This window comes from Symphodus melops (genome assembly GCF_947650265.1).
Source record: "Symphodus melops genome assembly, chromosome: 1".
Lineage (NCBI taxonomy): Eukaryota > Metazoa > Chordata > Actinopteri > Labriformes > Labridae > Symphodus > Symphodus melops.
This window is the reverse complement of record NC_136691.1, coordinates 44249003-44269398: the sequence shown is the minus strand read 5'-3', so window position 1 is coordinate 44269398 and position 20396 is coordinate 44249003. Positions and strand designations below refer to the sequence as shown.

The 20396-nt window shown below is 38.0% G+C and overlaps 1 protein-coding gene across 2 annotated transcripts in view; it reads left to right on the top strand.

Moving 5' to 3' along the window:
* The window catches only part of adamts3 (ADAM metallopeptidase with thrombospondin type 1 motif, 3), a 134509-nt gene that overhangs the window by 1162 nt on the left and 112951 nt on the right, over positions 1 to 20396 (top strand). For both annotated transcript variants that reach the window (XM_079351085.1, XM_079351084.1), the window contains exon 3: positions 5040 to 5479. In XM_079351085.1, coding sequence (XP_079207211.1) covers positions 5040 to 5479 — 440 coding nt within the window. The remainder of the gene's footprint in view (positions 1 to 5039; positions 5480 to 20396) is intronic.

Here is a 20396-nt window from a genome sequence, read left to right as displayed (position 1 = left end):
ACGTAGGATCCTTTTACACCTGCGGTTATCTTCTGAACACCCTTAAAAGTCTCACACATGTAAGTGACAGCTGCCAATCAGGTCATGAATAACGTTCTACTGTCCTTTGTAGCCAGTTGTCTGCCACTGTTGACTCTTGTACCCTGGTTGTAAAACACATGTTTCTCCCATTGAGTGTAGTTGCTTTTGAATATTCAACTCTGTTTCTGCTTGTACACGTTAAAATCAGTTTATTGGTTTTAACATACGTCAGCTTGTTAAGCCTTTTTACCTTTCTTGGACAGGAAAAACTGAAGAGAGACAGGAAGTTTGGGGAGAGATTAGGGGACCAATTGGTTGCTGCTGAGTGTCGAACATGCGATCGGAGACTGTATCTGTATCAGCATCTGTATATGAGGCCCCTGCTCTACCAATTGAGCTAAACCAGGATGGAGAAAGTGAAGCTGTGCTTAGCCCATAATTTGGTATTGAGGCAGGGAGATCCAGGTAACCTGTTAGTCACAGGGGAGCTAAACTACTTCACATGCATCTGTTCCATTAAAGGAAGCCATAGTCTTTATTTTAGAGACTATACGGTGGATAGAGTAGGAGATAGGGAAGAGAGAATGAGGAATGACCAGTGGAAAGGAAGCATGGGTCAGAGTCCGCCCATAGGACCATAGCCTCTACAGGACAAAGTGCACACATCCTAACTGCTGAGCAATGCTCCAAGTGTGTATTTAAAAAAAAAGCTGACCTTTACTGAGAAATGTGACCCCCTTATGGTGCCCATAGCTCTAGCTGTTTAAAAAATACTGAGATATTTGGTAAAAATCTTGAAGTGTCTATGCAAACCCTATTTTGTAAAAGTGCTTGTGTTGCTTCTTTAATGTTGCCCCCCCATTTCAACCCAAATCTTAAATAGTGGCTCTGACTACAATCATTTTTCATCTTTGTTTTTCCTCCTCTCTCTTCTTCCTCCTCAGAATGACAGAGCCAATTATGTGCAACAGTTTTTGTTGACTTCTGTGACTATTGATCATTCTACAGAGAGAATGAACATTTTTCTTCCAGTCTTTCTTATTTAGCTTTTTACTTTGACAGAATAATTTTGTATAGACTTAGAGAAACAGGAGTAAGTGTCAGTACTGTTAAATGTGAAGGTTGAATCAGTTTGGCCAAAGAGTGGATGACTCTTGTTGAATAATCTGAAGTGTAGTCTGTATTTCATCTTTCACTTGAGAATTGTTGGACATCTTTCTAAAAATAGCCCTGCAGTTAAAGTGTGACCTTGTTAACCTTGCTTCTTTTGCTTGTCAGTTTACATATAAATCCACAGAGATCTATAATAGCTGGGTTTTTTTTGTCTTTTCTCAAAATAAATGGAATCCAGTCCCCAATTCAATAGCTTTGGTTCAGCAAGTATTACTCACACCCAGAGGAGTACGAGTCCTACATGACTTTTGAAACTCAAGCTTGAAAGACCTTTCTATACAAATGTGCCCTGAAATGTCATGCTCTTGGAAAAGTTCTATTCTCTATAAGGTTTAGATTATTTTAGCTTTTATTTAGCAATCCCTTTACTTGAAGTAAGAGAAGGGTAAGATTATCAATGTCAAAGAAAAGATTCCTTGTAAATTGCCTGTTTTTGTCTAATTTGAACAAACAACTTTTATACGAAGAGAAAATAAATAAGTCTCAATATGTTGCCGATCATCTGTAGACAAAAATGCCCAAAATGAATAGTATACAAAGGCTAGATGCATTTAAATAATTATTCAAATAAATAACTGATGCAAGATGGTCTTTTCTAAACTCATCCTTGTGTTGATGGTTGTTTTCAGAACTAGATAATGTTGCTGAAACATTTGATACAACTTATTGTGGAGCTTTGGAAAATATGAAAAGAAGACGAACTTCAAGTAATCTTTTCTTTTTACTTTTTCTAGTTGTTGGTAATTACTCTTGAGATAAGATCTGGGCCTCTTTAGAGATAAGCAGGGTAAATCCCATTTTTAAATACTTGACAATGAAAAGAGCTATGTCTTAGGTCTTCTTCTAGCTTTTTATCTACAAAGGTTTTGACACGTCTTCTGGGAAATGTGTAATTCTTTCTTAAAACTTACATCAGCCTTTAACATGTTTCAACAGCCTTTTACATATCAGTATGAAACATCTACAAGTAAACTAATTCCTTTTTGCAGAAAGAAATCAACTGGATTTATATTTCTCCTACATAGAGACCTTTGATCTTTCGGTTGTTCACAGCCAAAGTGATTTGAAGGTGCCTATCTGCTTTTAAAGATAATGATGCAAAATATCTTTTATACTTTCATATCTGTGAAAACTTTACAAAGCCAGAGTGTTTAAATAGATTTTCATCCGCTTTTATCACTGCACATTTGATGTATAATAGCTATCATATATAGATAGATACTTTACTTATCCGGAGGGGAATTCAAGTCATCCACTTTAGCAGTATACAAGACATGCAGGACATGAGACATTTGTTACAGTAAATGATAAACAGCTGCTGTCCCCCCTCCATTACATGTATAATTATCTTAAACAAGATTTAGAATGCACCCTATAGACTGATAGAGTAATGAGTCCTAAAACCAGGAAGTGAGTTAGCATTTTAGTGCCATGGGTTCCTAACTCTAAAATTCAATGGGGATTTTGAATGAGTTTGTGGTTAGACCCCTGAAATAAAGACTGTGGTTAACACAAGCTAAAGAGATGTTGATGTTTTGTTAGATGAGCTAAACTACGTTAGCTAAGACCCCACTTGTGAATTTTAAAGTTTTTACGTGAACAATAAACGGTGGTTGCTAACGAGTAGCTAACTGAAACTACAGTGGTTGTCGCAAACATTAAACATCATCATGGAGGGAACTCTCTCCCTAATCCTCCTTACAGCCTCTAATCATGTTTTTCAGTGTTTTTGCAAATATTAGGTTAATAAAGAACTTTATAAGCTATGGTTTTGCTAGCTTGTCAAATCCGCTGATTAGATCGATGAAAAATAATGGTTGTGATGTCATAATAAACTGACCACGGTGTAGTTCACTAGAGCATAACGTTAGCTGTTTACTTCTCTGGGCTGCATTAACTCTTCAAACTTCATATAAATGATGTTCATCTGTAAAGATTATCCCGCTTAACAAAACAGCTATGCATCAGAAACTTGTTTATTTTCCAAAAATCCAAAATCCAATGCAAAAATCCCATAGGCGAATTTTCGTAGGAACCACCAGCGCCATTTCTTTCGGGTTGGCCTACAAAAATACGTCATTACTATACCAGTCTATATGAACAAAAATAAAAAAAACTGAACCTGTGCAATTAAAAATAGACTTATACTTATATAAAGAATTGTACATGACCTCTGCAGGTAAATAAACGTGCTAATTCAAAGAGACTTCTAAACTTTGCTTTATTTAATCTGTATGTTTTTTCTTCAATAGCACAGAAAATTAACGTTTATTCCTTTTACATCATATTTATCCAAATTGTGAATAGAAACTATAATTTCCAAAGCATGTCATTTCCTCAGACATGTAATTTCAGTTTCACCATTGACACCTGTTTGAATGGCTTCTTGTCAAATTCTACAACATAATTGCAAGGTTTCAGGATTCATGCTTTAAAAAAAAAAAAAAAAAAAAAAACAAGACCAAAGAGAACATTTTGAATGAGTCTGCTATTGGGCACATTTGCAAATGAAAACAAAGCCTGAGTGGAAATTTCTTTTTCAAACATTGTGTTTCAAGGCCCACAGATTCCCTCACATGATTGGGCTGACCACAAATTAGCCGATGAGAAAAGGGCATGAAGGGAAGGGATTAAGCATCATATCAAGATTATACTGGTTAACATAAATGCATTCCTTTTTTTGTGACAAATTGTGTATTTAACATAATTAGTGGCAGAAGTGTTTGTAGGAGCTGGGGTGGTACGTTCTCTCCACTAAAATCTGACCACCCAATTAACCCAAAACTTTGCCTAGTCAGGGGCAGTTCCTTATATTTTTACATCGTATTATTTGGACTAGGGTTTATGGCATCTCAAGGTAGAACCTTTTAATTTGTTCATACTTCACACTTTCTAAGGTTAACAATTATTTTTGATCCATTAATGATTAATCATTGAAGGTTTGTAAGCAGCTATGCTCTGCTGTTTTTTTGAATATAGAAAACAGCTCTATGTAGGAATTAAATGTGTGTATGATACCTAAATGTAAGTATTTTAAATAGGTATGATAGTAGAGACAGTATTGGTAACATTTCACAAGTTGTTTCTCCAGCTGAACCACATTACAGCCTCATAAAGCTCTGAAAAAGAAGGCCTTATACTCCCCTTTATGTCAGCCTACTTGAGTCTCATTGTTTTACATGACTGTTTCTGAGAACATTTCTTGGTGTTTGTACTATTAGCAGCTAGCAGGACATTCAAACATTTCCAGGCCCCACTACCTTTTTACTGTTGCAAGTCAAATTAGTTATTTCGAACTACGGTATATCATTTAAAAAGGATTAGTGAAACTAATGTGGCATTAGTATGACTCAGAGTCCCCCAAACCTACAGAGAGACACAAAATAGGTTTCAGTTTAACAATCTGGGTTTTTACTGTTTTGTTTCAATTTCCAGCCCATTTGCTTTAGAGAGGAAATGGGCAATTTGTAGCTCAGCTTGCAGCCCGTTATCATTTAAAGCATGCTAAAGAGCATTAGAGATACACACATTTGTTATGTGACATTTCTTTATTCAATACTTTGACTAGATCTACTTGCCTGGCCTGTGTTTTTTTTTTCTTTTTGAGAGGATAGGACCTTTGCTTCAAACATGAGTATAATCAAGTTCTCTTCGCTGGTTTCTGGGTTTTAACTGTTAACAAAGGAGTTAACAAATGAAATGCAGAAACTAACGATGGTCACATTAATTGAGACACATAGTTAAATATTTTACTGTGCTTGTTATACCAACATGAAGTAATGTGTCGTGAGTTTTTCTGATTTTTTAAAAAAAAAAATATTTTTTTTTCCTGATTTGTTTAACAGGCCGGTTGAAGAGCCGACTGAAGGAATACGGCCTTGTCACTCCTTTCAGCACTGATTCTCATGGACACTACCTGTCACACCTGCTCTCTGCCACACACAAGCAGCGCGTCAAGAGGGAGGTAATTTCCTCTGTCGACAATGAACAGAAACTTTTCTTCAATATCACTGCCTTTGGAAAGGAGTTCCACCTCCGTCTGCGCCCAAACAATCAACTGGTGGCCCCTGGTGCAATGGTGGAGTGGCATGAAGAGGTTCAGGGCTTCGGGAACAACAGCAATAATATTGGGAATGATTCAAGTACAGGCGCCAACCAGACAGAATCCGCCACCGGGGCTGACAGGATACTGCACCGTGAGCTCCTAAAGACAGACTGCACTTTCATCGGTGACATCACAGATGTCCCCGGGGCCGCGGTTGCCATTAACAACTGTGACGGACTGGTAAGTCCTCTGCCATAAAACTCCTTCCTTTCCTTCCCCCCTTAAACTCTGTCCTTTCTTCACCAAAGTGCCATGACCTTATCAACTGACGCTAATGAATTTAAGATGTCTGTAACTCCTGAGTTTAGCCTTTCTTTACGTCAACACTTGGCATTTTTACAGCACATTGTTCTTAGAGATATTCTTCAATCGGGCAGACAGTATAGTAGCTCCTTGTATAGAAGTTTGTCACGGGTGAGTGACCATCCATTGCACCCTTTAACCCAAAGGATTCTCCCCCAACTTCTTCCCAACGTAAAACACAAGTTCCTTTTTGGCTGCACAATAGTCTGCAGTCCTATCCTCCCCATCACCCCTCATTAAACACTTGAGGAGTAGTTTGGGAATGACCTGGTCCAAAGTATTTTAAAGTAAGCTAAGGAAACATCTCTGTATTCATGGAAAACACTCCCAAACAAATAGGTGTTTAAAGGATGTCACCTTGGATTCCTTTGAGGTATTATGGATGAACTTGTTTAAAGGATTATAATCCTTTCTTTTTTTTTTTTTTTTTTTTTTTTTTCCAGCATCTTTAGTTTGAAATTGACAACAAATAATCCATCCTGCAATCGTGAAACTACTGAAAAGAACATGAGTAACCATAGGTTGGATCCTTAAAATGAGGATAATTGGACATTGAAGGTATCTTGTGATGGCATAAAATGTTTGGTGCAATCTCTGCCTCTATTTTATTAAACATACAAGGATACAGGTTTTCTTCCTTGACACTTGATATTGACACCTAGACTTGAACAGCAAAAAAGGCTGTTACTCAATAGTCTTTTGATAGACTATTGAGATTCTCGCGCGGCCAGTGACCTTGTGGTTCGTGTGCGAACCCCACAGAGGCTGTTGTACTCGGTGGCCCAGGGTCGTATCCGGGCTGTGGTTCCTTTCATTCATGTCTCTCCACATCTCTCTCTCTCTCTCTCTGACTTATAATCATTTGATCGAATATTGACTTATAGTATGGGATAGTGTCACATCCAATACCTGAGCTTACTGGCATGATACAAGGATGTACAGCACATCCAAACAACTCCTATCCTGTGTGTAAGATAACTTATAAAAAATCAATTAGGATTCTTCATAAAACTACACTGTACTGTGTGTTTTAGTGCACTGCTTAAGCTAATTAAAGCCTGCTTTACCAACAAAGACAGTGAATATTTTGAATACTTGCCAAATATCTCTGTTGCAATTACCATTGTAAGCATGCTAACTTGCAGATATTAGTGTGTAGCTCAATTCACAAGAGGGGCACTGTGTCGTAGTTTATTGATTGAAGAATCGAGGCATGTCCAGCTACCAAGAGGCTAAAAATTGTACACAGTACAGCTACAACATATTAGCATGCCAACATTGTCATTGTGAGCATTTTAGTTTACCAGGGACTTCGAACATTGTGCAGCATGAATACAAAACCAATACCAATAAATATGAAATATGCATGTTGTGTATGTGTCCTCAGGAATTGATTCTCAGAGGGTTGTGAAAGGTGCACTGCAGGGGTTCACTTTATTCTCGCTACATCACAGCATGTGTAACAAGGCAGCACATGTATGGAGTGAGTCTCACAGGCAGGTGTGGGAGTATGAGGTTTTGATAAGACTTCGGGCAAGTAAAACTGAAGTGTGTGTAATATTTACCAGTGTAAATATCATGAGGTCGTGGGAGGAGAGTTACATAAAATATTGGCTGACTTCTTGGAAATTGAAACAGGTTGATTCTCAAGAAGAAAGCTGACGGCTTGTGTTCTAGGATGAGAAGGAAATTAGACCTAACCCTCATATGATGTCAGACAAATGACATGCAGCATTTTTCCCCAGGCAGACAATAATCTTTCTTTCTATAATACAGGAAATCACATTCTCACGGCCTTGTAAATTACAGTTACAATGATGAGAATTTCAGATAGGTTGGAATCAGCTAATTAATTATTCAACATTTTATTTCTGCTCAAACATTTTAAAATCCTGACATTTCCACAGAAACTGTGTAATCACACTGGTTTCCTCTTAGAAAGACTTGATAATCATCGGTTTACACCTAAGATTGCTACCAGTTTATTTCCAACCTCAACAATGTTTCAGAAAAGGAAGTTGAAGTTGTTGAAGTAGAGACTCAGTTTTATGGGACTTTAAAATCCAAATCTTAAGGTCGAGCAACTTCAAATTACTTCTCAGATCTAATGTATATCCTTGCTTGGTTGAAGATGACATCCAGCCTCCATGTGAGCCCAGACATTTTGAATCACAGTTGAATTGACCTGAAAAAAGTTATGTTTAACTTTTTAAATTTGACAGGCATCTCAGGAGGAAAGCAATTTGTATTTCTATATATATTATTATTATTATTTTGTATTTTTTAGTCTGACTACTACTAAACTGACAACTAGGAACAGATATTTGTGAATACTTAGTTTTCTTTTATCAGCTGCCTAGCCTCGGCAGCTTTCATACAATCGGTGCTTCTTTATTCTTCAGTAGCTATTGCATGGAGCATTTTACCTGTGAGATATGCTTTTAATTGAGACATGCGTTGAGTAATTTGTACAATGTCTGGGTCTAATTTCTTTTAGTAAGATGTTCCTAGTTGATTAGTTAACGTATTTAAAGGCCAATCCATGTCAGCTCTCAAGGAACACCCACTGTTCCCGAGCTGGCGGGTCTTGCACTTTTACACATTGCAGGTGGAGTTGGGTGCTGCTCGGATTTTCACTTAAAATAAAGGTTCAGCCCACAACCCCCAATATATAATCCAACACGACCCTCAAACAGTGGCATCAGATAAGCACATAACATCCAAATTGTAACTAAGCTAACAGGCTACATGTGTGAAAACACCCGGAGTCTCATTCCGTTTACCACACTGCCTGTATGATACTTTGATTTTTTGATTATTCAGCAGAGATTTATGGAAGAATGGAGCTATTAAAAGACAAAGCGCTTGCGATCGACTACCTTACCGACTAACTAAATTCTTAAGTTTGAATGCTAATGTCACAATATTTTCAGTTTGAAAATATATTACATAATACTTAATATTTCAACAGACAACAAAGTTTTGTTTTTAATTCCAAACCTTTTTATAAAACCTTTTTATGCTGCTACAGTAATTGAATTTCAGCAGTCCAACCTCTCTATTGTTCTGTATTGAAGGAACTGTAGCGTCTCTGTTTGAACGTCTTCATATAATGTCTAAAAATATTACAATAAACATGTCCTTGACATGTCCAAAACAAACTGTGACCTTTGAGTCTCTTCTGTGCTCTGCAGGATTTGACCGTTTCCTTTGATAGAAGCGGGAGGAAGCAGTTCATCACTTGGGCAGATTGAGTCTCTCTAAGACATTAATAGCTAAACCTTGTTGGAGATTCAGGGCTGAAAGGGGCCACACAGGATGTGAAAGTTTGGCTTTGTGAATACTGTTTAGGCAGGATATCACTTTGAAGATGCCAGTAGCCATCAAAGGTCGGTCACCCGGCTCAGTGGATGGCAGATTTGAAAAGAGTGCTTCAGTAACACTGTCAGAAAACAATGAATCATACCATTGTTGTTTTTTTTCACCAGTGTTAACAGTTTCTGGCACTTCCATTGTCAGAACCCTTATTTTATCTTCATCCTCTTTATTTTTATCTTAGGATTTTCTAAGAGAGGGAGTAGTTTCTAAAAAGACTCGTCACAATAAAGTCCCCATCACTGTGAAAAATTTATGGATATATTGTTCTACAATTCTGCAGTTAACTTACATCAGAGAGTAAGAACAACAATAGAATCAACGGCAGTAAATGTTGGCTAATAGCTTTACGTTTTAACAGACAGGTGCTGACAGGCAGTGCACAAAGGCAAAGCACATCGACAGCTGTTCTTCAGAGTGAATGAATATAATTGAGTGGGTATTGGGATGTATAGAATTATAATGTCATCTGTTTGCAAGTCAGTGTGTGCAAGACTTGATAAAACAAAAGAAAAAAATCCTCAAGCATACTTATACTAAAAAAAATATTGCAAAAGAAAGCCACAAAACAGGTGCACTGAAGAGACACATGCAGGACAGCCCTTAAAGGGAATGGATTTGCTTGGAGTGTTCACAGATGATCGCTCTCTTTGACTCGTTTTGTTTTCTAATTGTCTTTCTAATCTAAGTGTCCTTGTTGTCACTACTGGTAGCAAGAGGCGGTAGTTACAGCTCAATCAGTTTGCGTAGGTATCCAAGCGCCTCCAGGATGGCAAATCCACAAGTGCAGTTGCAAGAAGGTTAGCTGTGTCTCCCAGCACAGTCTCACACTCTGGCCTCATTTGAGCAGAGTGTGTGAGTTCCTGGATGATAAAGGTATTGATGCTATTGACTTACCCTCTCCATTAACAGACCTAAATCCAACTGAGCACCACATCAAGCACATAATACCCAGGATCTCACCAATGCCCTGGTCCTGACATGGGAGAATATCCCCAAGGACACCATCTGCCGACTCATCAGGAGCATGCCCAGGAATTGTCAGAGTTGTTTTGTATTGAACAAAAAAAAAAAGAGTCATTTCTGATGAGGTAGAGACAAAGTCTGATTTACCAAAGTCTACTGGAAACTCACAGTTCTGTACTGTTCACTGACATGTAGCCATTGATATAAAAACTTAAACGCTGCCTTAACATGAAAATCAATAACAAATTGAACACAAAAAGAATAGGTTTCATTTGGAAAATCAGTTGTAGAAATGTATATGACTAACCAAATATTTGTCTGAAACACGATTACCTTTGCTTCTTGCATTGTTTGCAGCATTATGCAAAGCATGGGATGCAGAGCTCCACATCAAACGCTCACCAAAGCAGTTGTTGCTGATGAAAAAGCCCGTCTTTGAGGGCCAGTGCTCTTTGATCTGAAGTGGTAGCTCGAGCCCTCACTAGGTGTGTGTTTTACTGTTTCTTAATTATAGCCATGCTGCAGTCTGGAAGTCTTTACTGGAGTAGGCAAGCAGGAGGCCTGGCTGCTAAATGCTTATGAGGCAGATACTTCCTCTGCCTCAGCAGCAGTAGCAGTGTGGGGGTGTGGTGAGGGTGATCTGTGCTGGCCTGTGTGGGAGCCTTCACACTGCGTGCACGTCAAAATAAAAACAGGGAGTGGGGGGTCTTCTGATGAAAGTAGATGAAGCATATCATTGCTGATCTCTCTGTTTTTCTCTTTTAGTCTAATATTTGCAGTAGAAAACAAATCTGGCCGTCAACGTTGGGAAGACTGAAATATGGTGCAAAGCAGTCTGTCAGCACTATTTCTTCACAAGTTCAATACTGCAATTAACGATGGGACCTTTGTTACAAATCTATAGCTATTTTGTATCTTAGAGAAATCTTGGAACTCTTATAAAAAGCAGTCGCTAACGAGAGGAAATCATTTAAAGATGTTTTGCCTTTGTTGAAGGACAGGGAAAAGAGTACTGGGAGGAGAAGAGTTGCGATGACATTCATCACAGGGCCGAGGGTCAGAGTCAAACTGGTGGGCAAATGCAGATCAGTCTTTGCCTCTCATGTGCTAGTGCTCTAGGTCAAACCTACGCTCTGGACACTTACTGCTCTAAGAATGTGATAACTGATTTTCAAACGTTTGCATCCTGTTGGTTTGTAGATTTGACCACACTGTTCTTGTAGCTGACACACGTAAAGCTTTGTACACATTGTCTTGTTTCTCAGATTACTGTCAGATAAAATTCAAGCTCATAAAAGTCTGAGGATCAAACTAAATCTGGAGAGAGAAAGTGAACAAAAATGGGCAAGATTTTTTTTTTTTCGGTTCTTCATAATCCAAGACAGCTGTTTGTAAGACGATATGAAATGCAGAAACTCTGTTGAATAGATGAATATGTACATACAATCCTTATGAATGATTACCCAGATCAACTGCCAGATTGCTTTAGCAGTAAAAAGGATTGCTTCTAGTAGTGTAACCACCACACTGTTTCTTGTTTGCTATGGTTTTATGAGAATTTACCAGGGACTGCAGATGGAAATTAGCAAACTGCTATAATCTGGTACGAAGCATCTTTACTCTGTGAGATTAATGTTATTGTTTGTACATGGTCCCTGACAACTAAACTAAACTAAACCTGAAAGCAAGTTCATTTAAACATTGCATGAAAAACCCTTATAATTTGTGTTTAGAAAACACTGATTGCTAATCTCGTAGAAGGAACATGGAATTTTAGTAATGCGGATTAAATATGGTTGGAGATTAGAGTTTTAAATATGGCCATTTTGGGCTGAATCTAAGGCATTTCCTCTCCAGGTATTGTAACAACTCCCTCTCACATGGTATCAGGGAACAGTTGAACAGGCTTGTATTAGTCCAAAGTCTTCAAAGCGAGTACTGTCTATGAAACATCTGCCAGTTTGGGAAATAATGGTTCCATGAAAGCATTGGCTTCTGTTTATGGGATATAATGACAGTGTTGGTTCACCGAAACACACCTGGTATGTATGGAGGTTTGTTTTTTTTTGTGACAGGACAGTGGTTTTACAAGTACAGTAGGTCCATCATAAAGAGTTAAGAGGAGAACTTTATATGATTATATGAGGCTGGTCTCATTCTCACGTGCATGAAACATACGCAACATATGAGCAAAAACAATGTTGGAATGCGACTAACGTTGAGACATGTGTACTTTATCGTTCCCATCCTACTCCTGATGCTAAAACTACAAGTTAACATCCAGCCCTCCCACTCATATATATATATATATATATATATATATATATATATATATACTCACGTGCTCACATGGTTCCCTTGTCACAGAGTCGAGGATTCACATTCTGCAGATATTTTATTTTTTTATTAAAAATTCAAATAATCTTCAATAAAAGGCTTGAATCATTTATACAGCGGTTGTTCTTGACCAAACTGACATTTAGGTTGAAAGGAAGGCTTTCAGAATCCTGTTAAAAAAAAACATAATAACAGACTAACTTTAATAACTTTAATAACAGATCAGCTTCAAAACTCCTGCTTCTATACTGGCATATTACAAAATAACTACAGCACAAAAACAAGTGATTCAAGGGGGACTCTCTCTGTGCTGTTCCGGAGTTAAACAATGTCGGTGTGATTTGCTGTACTTTAGGCATGACAATGGGGTTTTCAACACTCATGCCACATCTGATTGAAAAAAATATACTCTAAGCACCAACTCAGTGGTGGCATATTACAAGGTACTCAGATTGTAAAAGGGCTTTACATAAGTTGAAAAGTGCCTCCATCCTTGTTGTTGTTAATGGTGGACAGTTTTTTGATCCTACGGATAGAAATCTGTCTGATTTTGTGACACATGCCCCTATGTGGCTCAGAGCTGCTGACAGGTTTTTTCAATTTCTGCTGATTACCGAACATCATATCTGTGTCACATGTTAGTAGAGAAAATAAGAAGATCAGACTTTTGTGCACCCTCAGATGCTTAAAGTGCATCTCTGATCCACGATCTACCAGCTTTTGTTTCATCTCAACAAACGACTGCAAGCTTGCTGGAAATGCCTTAAAGCAACCATGTAGTGCTGCTCATTTGTTTCTATGATGCTGGACAGCTGGTACAAAACCTTCTCTTACCCTGCAGTGCATGAAAATGTGTGTGTTTTTTTTTCCTCAGCAGATGGGCCACAATCCAGTGCCAGATACAGACAGGCAGAGGCAGATCAGAGCTGAAAACGGCACCGACATCATGTCTGCCTGTTGATATTAACCTTTACCTCGCTGGCGGCTCTGTGAAACTTGGCCACCTCTTAATGTGTGTCATGTTACATAATCTACTTTGCCAGCCAACAGGGTGAGGTACTGCTGTCTGCGGCGTGTGAGACTCGCAAGAGTAAACACTCTGCAGGCCTGATGGGTAATGCATCAGTTAGTGTATCCTTCGAGAGCAAAGATGCCTGTTTGAGAACGTTTTTACCCTCAAAATCCCAGTAGAATTGTAAAATGTTGCTGCAGTTCTCTGAGAACTGAAATGAGCACTTTTTAAGTCAATCCAAACAAAGAGCTGAAACTCAAAAACAGAAACTGCAACTTGTTTCATACTATTACAAATGTGTGATCCAATGAATGTCTCTGCTTGCCTTGTGAGTCAACATTTAAGATCTGACAATAAAAAAATCCTTTTGTTGGAATAAGCCAAGGCTTCACTAGCTACTACAGGGCAGGAAAAATGACCAAACTTCAGCTCACACACTTAAAAGAGCAAACAAAAGGTAACATAGTGATAGTAGGTAATTAGTTTGGCAATTTCTATAATAACGCATGGCAAATTTATACCTTGAAGTTTAGATGAAGAAACTTTCTGACCCAGAAAAGGAGGAACTTGTGATTGAAGTGAAGGTGAGGAAGCACATCGGTAGTTTGCTGTAGCAGGAGGGTCATAAATCCCATTAAAAACAGAGAATGACACCGTGTTGCTGCAATGCCAAAACATCCATCGTTCATCATTATGCACAACTATATCTGCAATGTTCATATAATTACGGGACCCTCACTGATTTCTTCATATATTGTCAGAGTTCTCATGTCAGTCAGCAGTCTCCCTCACTGTAGGATTAGTAATCAAAGGTTTGATGAATGAACAACATTTCATTGTTGGTCACATTTTTTCATGATAAGCTCCTTCTGCTCTGTGACTAACTATGAGGATATATGCCTAACGATCGTTTCAGAGATGTCCAGATTTCATTTCCAAACTTTAATAATTTACCCAATAAATACGTGAGAGCCTTTTAAAATGGAAAAAAAAAATCTTCTGTTTAGGCTCTACCTGCTGGAACTACTTCCCAGTAGCTGTCTTACATTCAGTCTCTTTGGCTATTATATACCATACATATTTATACTGATAGTGAATTGGGACGAAGTGAATGGCATATTATAAATTACTGTGACAACTGATAGAGAATCAGCCCATAAATATTGCATTTTTTTTATTCATTAGTACACTTTATTGTCTAATATATTACATTTAGTTTTTACTTTTATCACAAAAAGTAAAGGTGTCATAACAATTTCACTTTAAAAGAGCTGATGGGAGTAATGAAGGGATAACTGGTAGGTGTCCTGAGTTTGGGAGTAAGGAGGTTAATTGGAAGTAGGGTGGGTGGTAGGCAGGCCTGATGGAATTTCAAAGCAGGCTGGCAAACTAGAAGTCTTTGGGACTTGGAGAAAGAAGCAGGTTGGCAAACAAACAAACAAACCAAATTGAGGCAATCAAGCAGGCAAAAGACTGTGTGTTGGCATATACACAAACTACGAATGACACAACAAGCTTTCAAGGACTGACTGTCAGTGCAGGGTTCTTGGAGGTGGTGAGTGCTTGATGGCAGGCAGGTGTGTGGATTGCAGATCCAGGGCAGGTGTGCAGGGAGTTAAAGTGACAAAACCCAAGAACAAAAACACTTCAAGTGCTCCACACCCACACTAGATCTTGAAAAGAAAACAACACTAAAACGCAGACCAGTGTCAGAGAACAGACTGTGACAACTTTAAGGGGTCATATTATTAAAAATCCACTTATACAGTTTTTTTGAACATATAGTTGGGTAACCTGAGTGTCTATTGACCCACTAAAATTTAAATAAATCCACCTTGTCCTTTGTTTATGGTCTGCAGAAGTCTTACCAATTAGAGAAAGTTACTCTGTTTCAAATGTTCCCAACTTGTGACAAGTTGGATTCTGGTGAAAAAAAACAAAACAGAAACCCTCCTCTCGCCTGTTTTCTCCACCCATTGAGCAAAACTTTTGTGCAGGTCTGCAATTTTTATTCTCACTACAGAGGAGTGACGTCTACAGGGAAAACTCAGGGCTGACTCTGCAGTTAAAGAGACACACACCAAAACGGAGCGTTCTTAGAGCGCTGGTTTCTAAAGGGTCACAAGCCTCCTCTGGTTCTTGATTCATGTTATATTTTGACCAAAGTACAGATGTTTCATTTAGACCACAGGGACTGTTTGAAAATGTAAAAAGGGGTTTAATATGTCCTCTTTAACGTATCTTCTTAAATCTTGGATTTTACCATCGTGTCTTTAAGCCTCTTTTGCTTTTTCAACAGATTTTTTAATTTATTTTCCCCAACAAGACAATGCATCCAGTTTTCCTAGACTTCTTCCTACAGATAAATGCATCTACCGTTACAATAGTCTCCATTGTCTGAATTTAGAACTGGGTCCATCAGGTCTACAGAAAACACTTACTATAGAATGTTGTAATCATTGATTGACCAATCAGAATGGAATATTCAGAAAAAACAGAAAAAAATCTGTTCATTTTCTCCATAGACCATTTAATTATTAGCCGTTATGTCATAACTGTCCAAGGTAGACTTACCTATGTTTGAAATGATGGAATATGCTCCTGTAGAAGACACAAGTTTGTATAATATCAACCTGTTTTCAGAAAAACATGGTTTATGCTTGATGTCAGGGAGAAGAACTACAATACCCCACAACCTTATAGTGTCACAGTGACATCTCTGATTGGTGGTGCTAACTGTTACCACGGCAACAGATTGATTAGCAGGCTGGCTTTTAAGTTAGCTAACAGGAGATGTATAAATAACTTTGCTAAACACCAGTGAATGTCATTTGTATATTTCACGACACAAACTGCAACATGGTAAAGCACTTGTATTAACAGAATAAACACTATAACAATTACAAAAGTTACTTCTCAGACGAAGCAATATCGTTTGCAATGTATTGTGGGATGGGTAGTTTCTTGACTCCCGACACAAATTATGTACAAAATCATCTATCTTTGCCTTTTCCCCTGATTTTTAAGCTTTTTTGGTGCTGAATCAAATGTACTAGTCCTGGGTATTCGGGCGGCTGGTTGTCTAGGTTGCAGACGTCATTCTCTTGATATAAGGACTTTGTGAAATGTCAATGGAGGATTTGAATGGGAAAATTTACGTCCAAAACCAGAGCTGCCGAAAAATCAGGCGGTCACTGTTGAGCTGTAGTATAATGACATATAGTACATGTGTTCATCTAATATCTCCCCCAAGTGACGCCTAAGAGGACACATTTACAACACAGACATTGCAGGGTGAGAAAATGAGCTACAGTAATAAGGAATGCAAATGTTTGGCTTTTGGCTATGTGTTTTTAGCAATAAACTCATGGCTTCTGAGACATTAATGTGCATTATGGACATGCACAACCCCATATCTAATTGAGAAAAATGCAAAGAAAATATCCTATTTGATTAGAAAATAAAGTCAGCCAGTTCCTCTTTGCAATAAACGGCAGTAGGGCACAAGAGTTTTATTCACTAATAGTTCTTAATGTTCCTTGTTGACTCAGCCAAGGCTTGTTGCAGAGGCTTGACCCCAGAGCTGTTTGGGTATATGGTTTGAGGTGCAGGAGGGGTAAAAGATATGCACAGCCATGCTATTTCTCTCCAGCAGCCGAGGGTTGAGCTCAGTGTGTGCTGCTTTTTATTGATATTTATGTATTTAAACATTTTTAATCATGACCCATATAAACTTGAGAGGAGCCCACATTTTCTGTTGTCGTTACAGACAGACATTGAGAGCCTTTCATCGAGCACATTTTATTTAAAGTCTAGTTTAGACTACTCACCGCCTCCTCAAAGCTGTCTGCAAATGTTTGCTCTGTTTGGCAAAGTAACACAAAAAGGCTGAAAACTGAGAATAAACTCTTATATTGTTTCAGTTTGTTTGACCCCTCGCTACCTTTAACTGCAACTAGAAAAACTCTTCTTCTCCTCTTCTTTTCATTTTACACTCTCTCCACTTTAAGTCATTTGTCCTTAAAGTTGTTGAAAGCCCACACATCTTTTTAATCTGATGTTGAACTTCATTTTTCTGAAGGATATCTCCTCATATTTTTTGCAGATTTTTGTTTGTCAAAGCTTTCTAAAAGATAGCTTCTAATTCTACTTTGATGGATTTAAGATTCTTAACTCCCCCCCCCCCCCCTGCAAATCACAAGAAGTGAACGTGTGTATTTTCTCCCCCTAAAGATACTTTAAAGCCCAGCGGATGAAAATGGCAGGTAATGATGACGAAGGTTTGCTCACATTTTAGAAAGCAAACACACCTTTGAACAACACCTAGGGTGAAAGGTGGCAGTGTCCTGACTGAATTCAGAGCTCTTTTTCAACGTTGCAGTGCCTCAACTTTTTTTTTTTTTTTTTAAACGAAAGCACGTTCATACCGACCTCCTTAAGAAGTTTATACTGAAAGAGACTGTTTTTGAAAAACTGGAGCCCTTCAGCTGAATCCCATATGTTTTTCTTGGCAGAAGAGTGCTGTCTGCTTGGCTGAGGCTGATGGTGGGGATATTAAACTGATGGAACACAGGACTCTTGATCCCTTCTTCTGAGGGTTGTGTTTAGAGGCTCTGTCAGGCACCTGCTATTGTCTCCTCGATACTGGGTAACACAAAATACTGGGTGGTTCCTTTTTTTCATACATGCTATAGGATTGTTTCCAGATCAACACCCAAAAGACATTTTATCTTTTTGACTTTGCCTCCCGGACACACAGCATTCCCTTCACGTTTTGTGTTTGTGAAGAGATCCCTTGATGATCAGTTGAAGTAATGTGGATGAGGAGGATTATTGCTCTTGCCAGTCTCTTCAGATAATCATATCCATGCTTTGCCCGCATAATTTTGCTGATATTTAGCTGATTACATGACTTTAAGTCCTTGGTCATTGAAAAAAACCCGACTGTTTTGAGGTTGTGCAGAGCCTGTATGTGTTTTTATTTAACATAGGCTTTAATGCAAGATAGCCTCAGTTTGAGTCCAAAAGCATTGTGTGTCAGCTTTGTACAGTATGTGGTATGAAACCATATAAAATCCTTATGAACACATCAGCAGACACACATACGAGCATTGTTCCCAACTGTCAAAAATAAGTATTTTATTCTGAAAATGAAGCGGATCTTTATAATGGTGTTTTGGCATCAGAATTCATGATGTGTTCATCTCTGTGGTAAACTGATGAGGCCGTGCTCCGGCATCTGGCAAAAAAATCGAAGTCCTAGTGTTTTTGCTTCAGAGGGTTCAGGACTGCTGGAGCTGGGGCAGAGCTGACATAGTGCAGCAGAGCCAGCGGAAGCACTCAGACAAGTAAAAATCAGCTGCTGTGGCAGAGCCGAGACTGACCGAACACTCATCTGCTGGAATTTAGCATTTACATTCATTGATTTTGGTTTGAAAATGATAATGATTGTTTTCATTTTTGAATGTTAAAGTCATTCTGGTGGTAGAAGTGTTAACATTTTAGGACTAATGTCCCTTAAAAGCAATTGTGGAGAGTCATCCATTACTTATTATTATTTTTGTTTTTTTCCTACTATATTGTTACCTAGTAAGACAAAAAGTAGCGTGTAGATATGAGTAGGGCTGCAACAACCAAAACTATAAAGGCTGAGTCGCCGTTTACGTCACATGCAGACAGCTGAGTGGAGGAACACTTGGTTGACTTAAGCCATGTCTAAGTGCTGTATTAAAGAAAACTAGTTTTATTTCATATACTACAAAGATATGAATAATCTAATAACTAACAAATTGTATGAGATTAATTTTTCATCAACAACGAGACAGATCATCAATGACAACGAATTTGGCGAGATCTTTGATTAAAAAAAAAAAAAAAACACTCATGGAGTAGGATTGTTTTAAATTAAAAGACGTGACTGAAACTTTATTGGTGGTCTTGTGGACATTCAAAATTCATATTTCCCCCACTTGGCATCTACAGTCATTTAAAGTATATCAGTATTGTCATCAGTATGATCTGAAAATATGTGTACTTTGGAAGTTATGAATCGATTTTATATCTTAGAAGAGAAGAATCTTGATATTTTGACCCCAAATTTGAAGATTAAATGTACTGCAATATTTCAATAAAAGAATGCTCCTGCTGCATCAGCAACAGTCATTGAAGTGGCTTCAAATTTACCACCACTGTTCCAGAATTACCACTTTATCTTGGAATCAATTATTTTTTCAACTGAGATACCTTTAAATAGCAGTTGCAGTCTGACCAATTACATCCGTCGATTTAGTGTTCCCAGCTTAGCAATGAGAGCATTAGTTGACAAAAATAGCCAATGAAATTTTCAAGATGTGTGTATACAATTTTAATCAGTACCTCAGGGTGATTTATTCATGCAGGCACCAAGGAGATTTATTGATAGTACACACACTATTTTCAGAATTGCATTAAAAGTTTTAACAAGTTCAGTTTTTAACCAAGATCGGCTATGAGTCCTGATTTATTTTGAGAAAATAGTCTTTGAATATTGAGCACCCCTGCATAGCTGGAACAAAATGATAGTTGTCACATCAGCAGATGATTAACTGTGATATTGGCAGTTGATTGAGGCTCTTTGGAGTGAATCGTGAAATATTGGGAAATGTGAGACTTTGAGAGATTTCAAACTTAGTCCTGATTTAAATAAAAAAAGATGCAGCAACATATTGCATGCAAAGAAGCCAAGGATGATAAGATATTCAGTCAACATTGCTCCTGCTCTGCTGGGTTTGTTTCCCCATTTCCCCTGCAGTGTTTGTGTCTTTAAGCTTATTTTCCTTTCTATCATAGATGGCAGCACACCGTCAAACAGAACCTTTGAAGTCATGTTTCTGTTTTTGAATTTTAAAGACACTAGCTTCAACCTAGTCACAATAGACAGAGGGGCATGGTATGGCCTAACAGCGTAAAGGAAATGTTCAAGATTCAGATTTTTATTACAGTTAAGAACAAATGTAATCTAAATGTTGTCACCTGCTAAGGGCTCGAGTATTTATTAACAGGTTTTGTATGTTTAGGTTTTAAAAGAACTGGTTAAAAGCTGTTTATTTACCAGTTAAGCTGCGG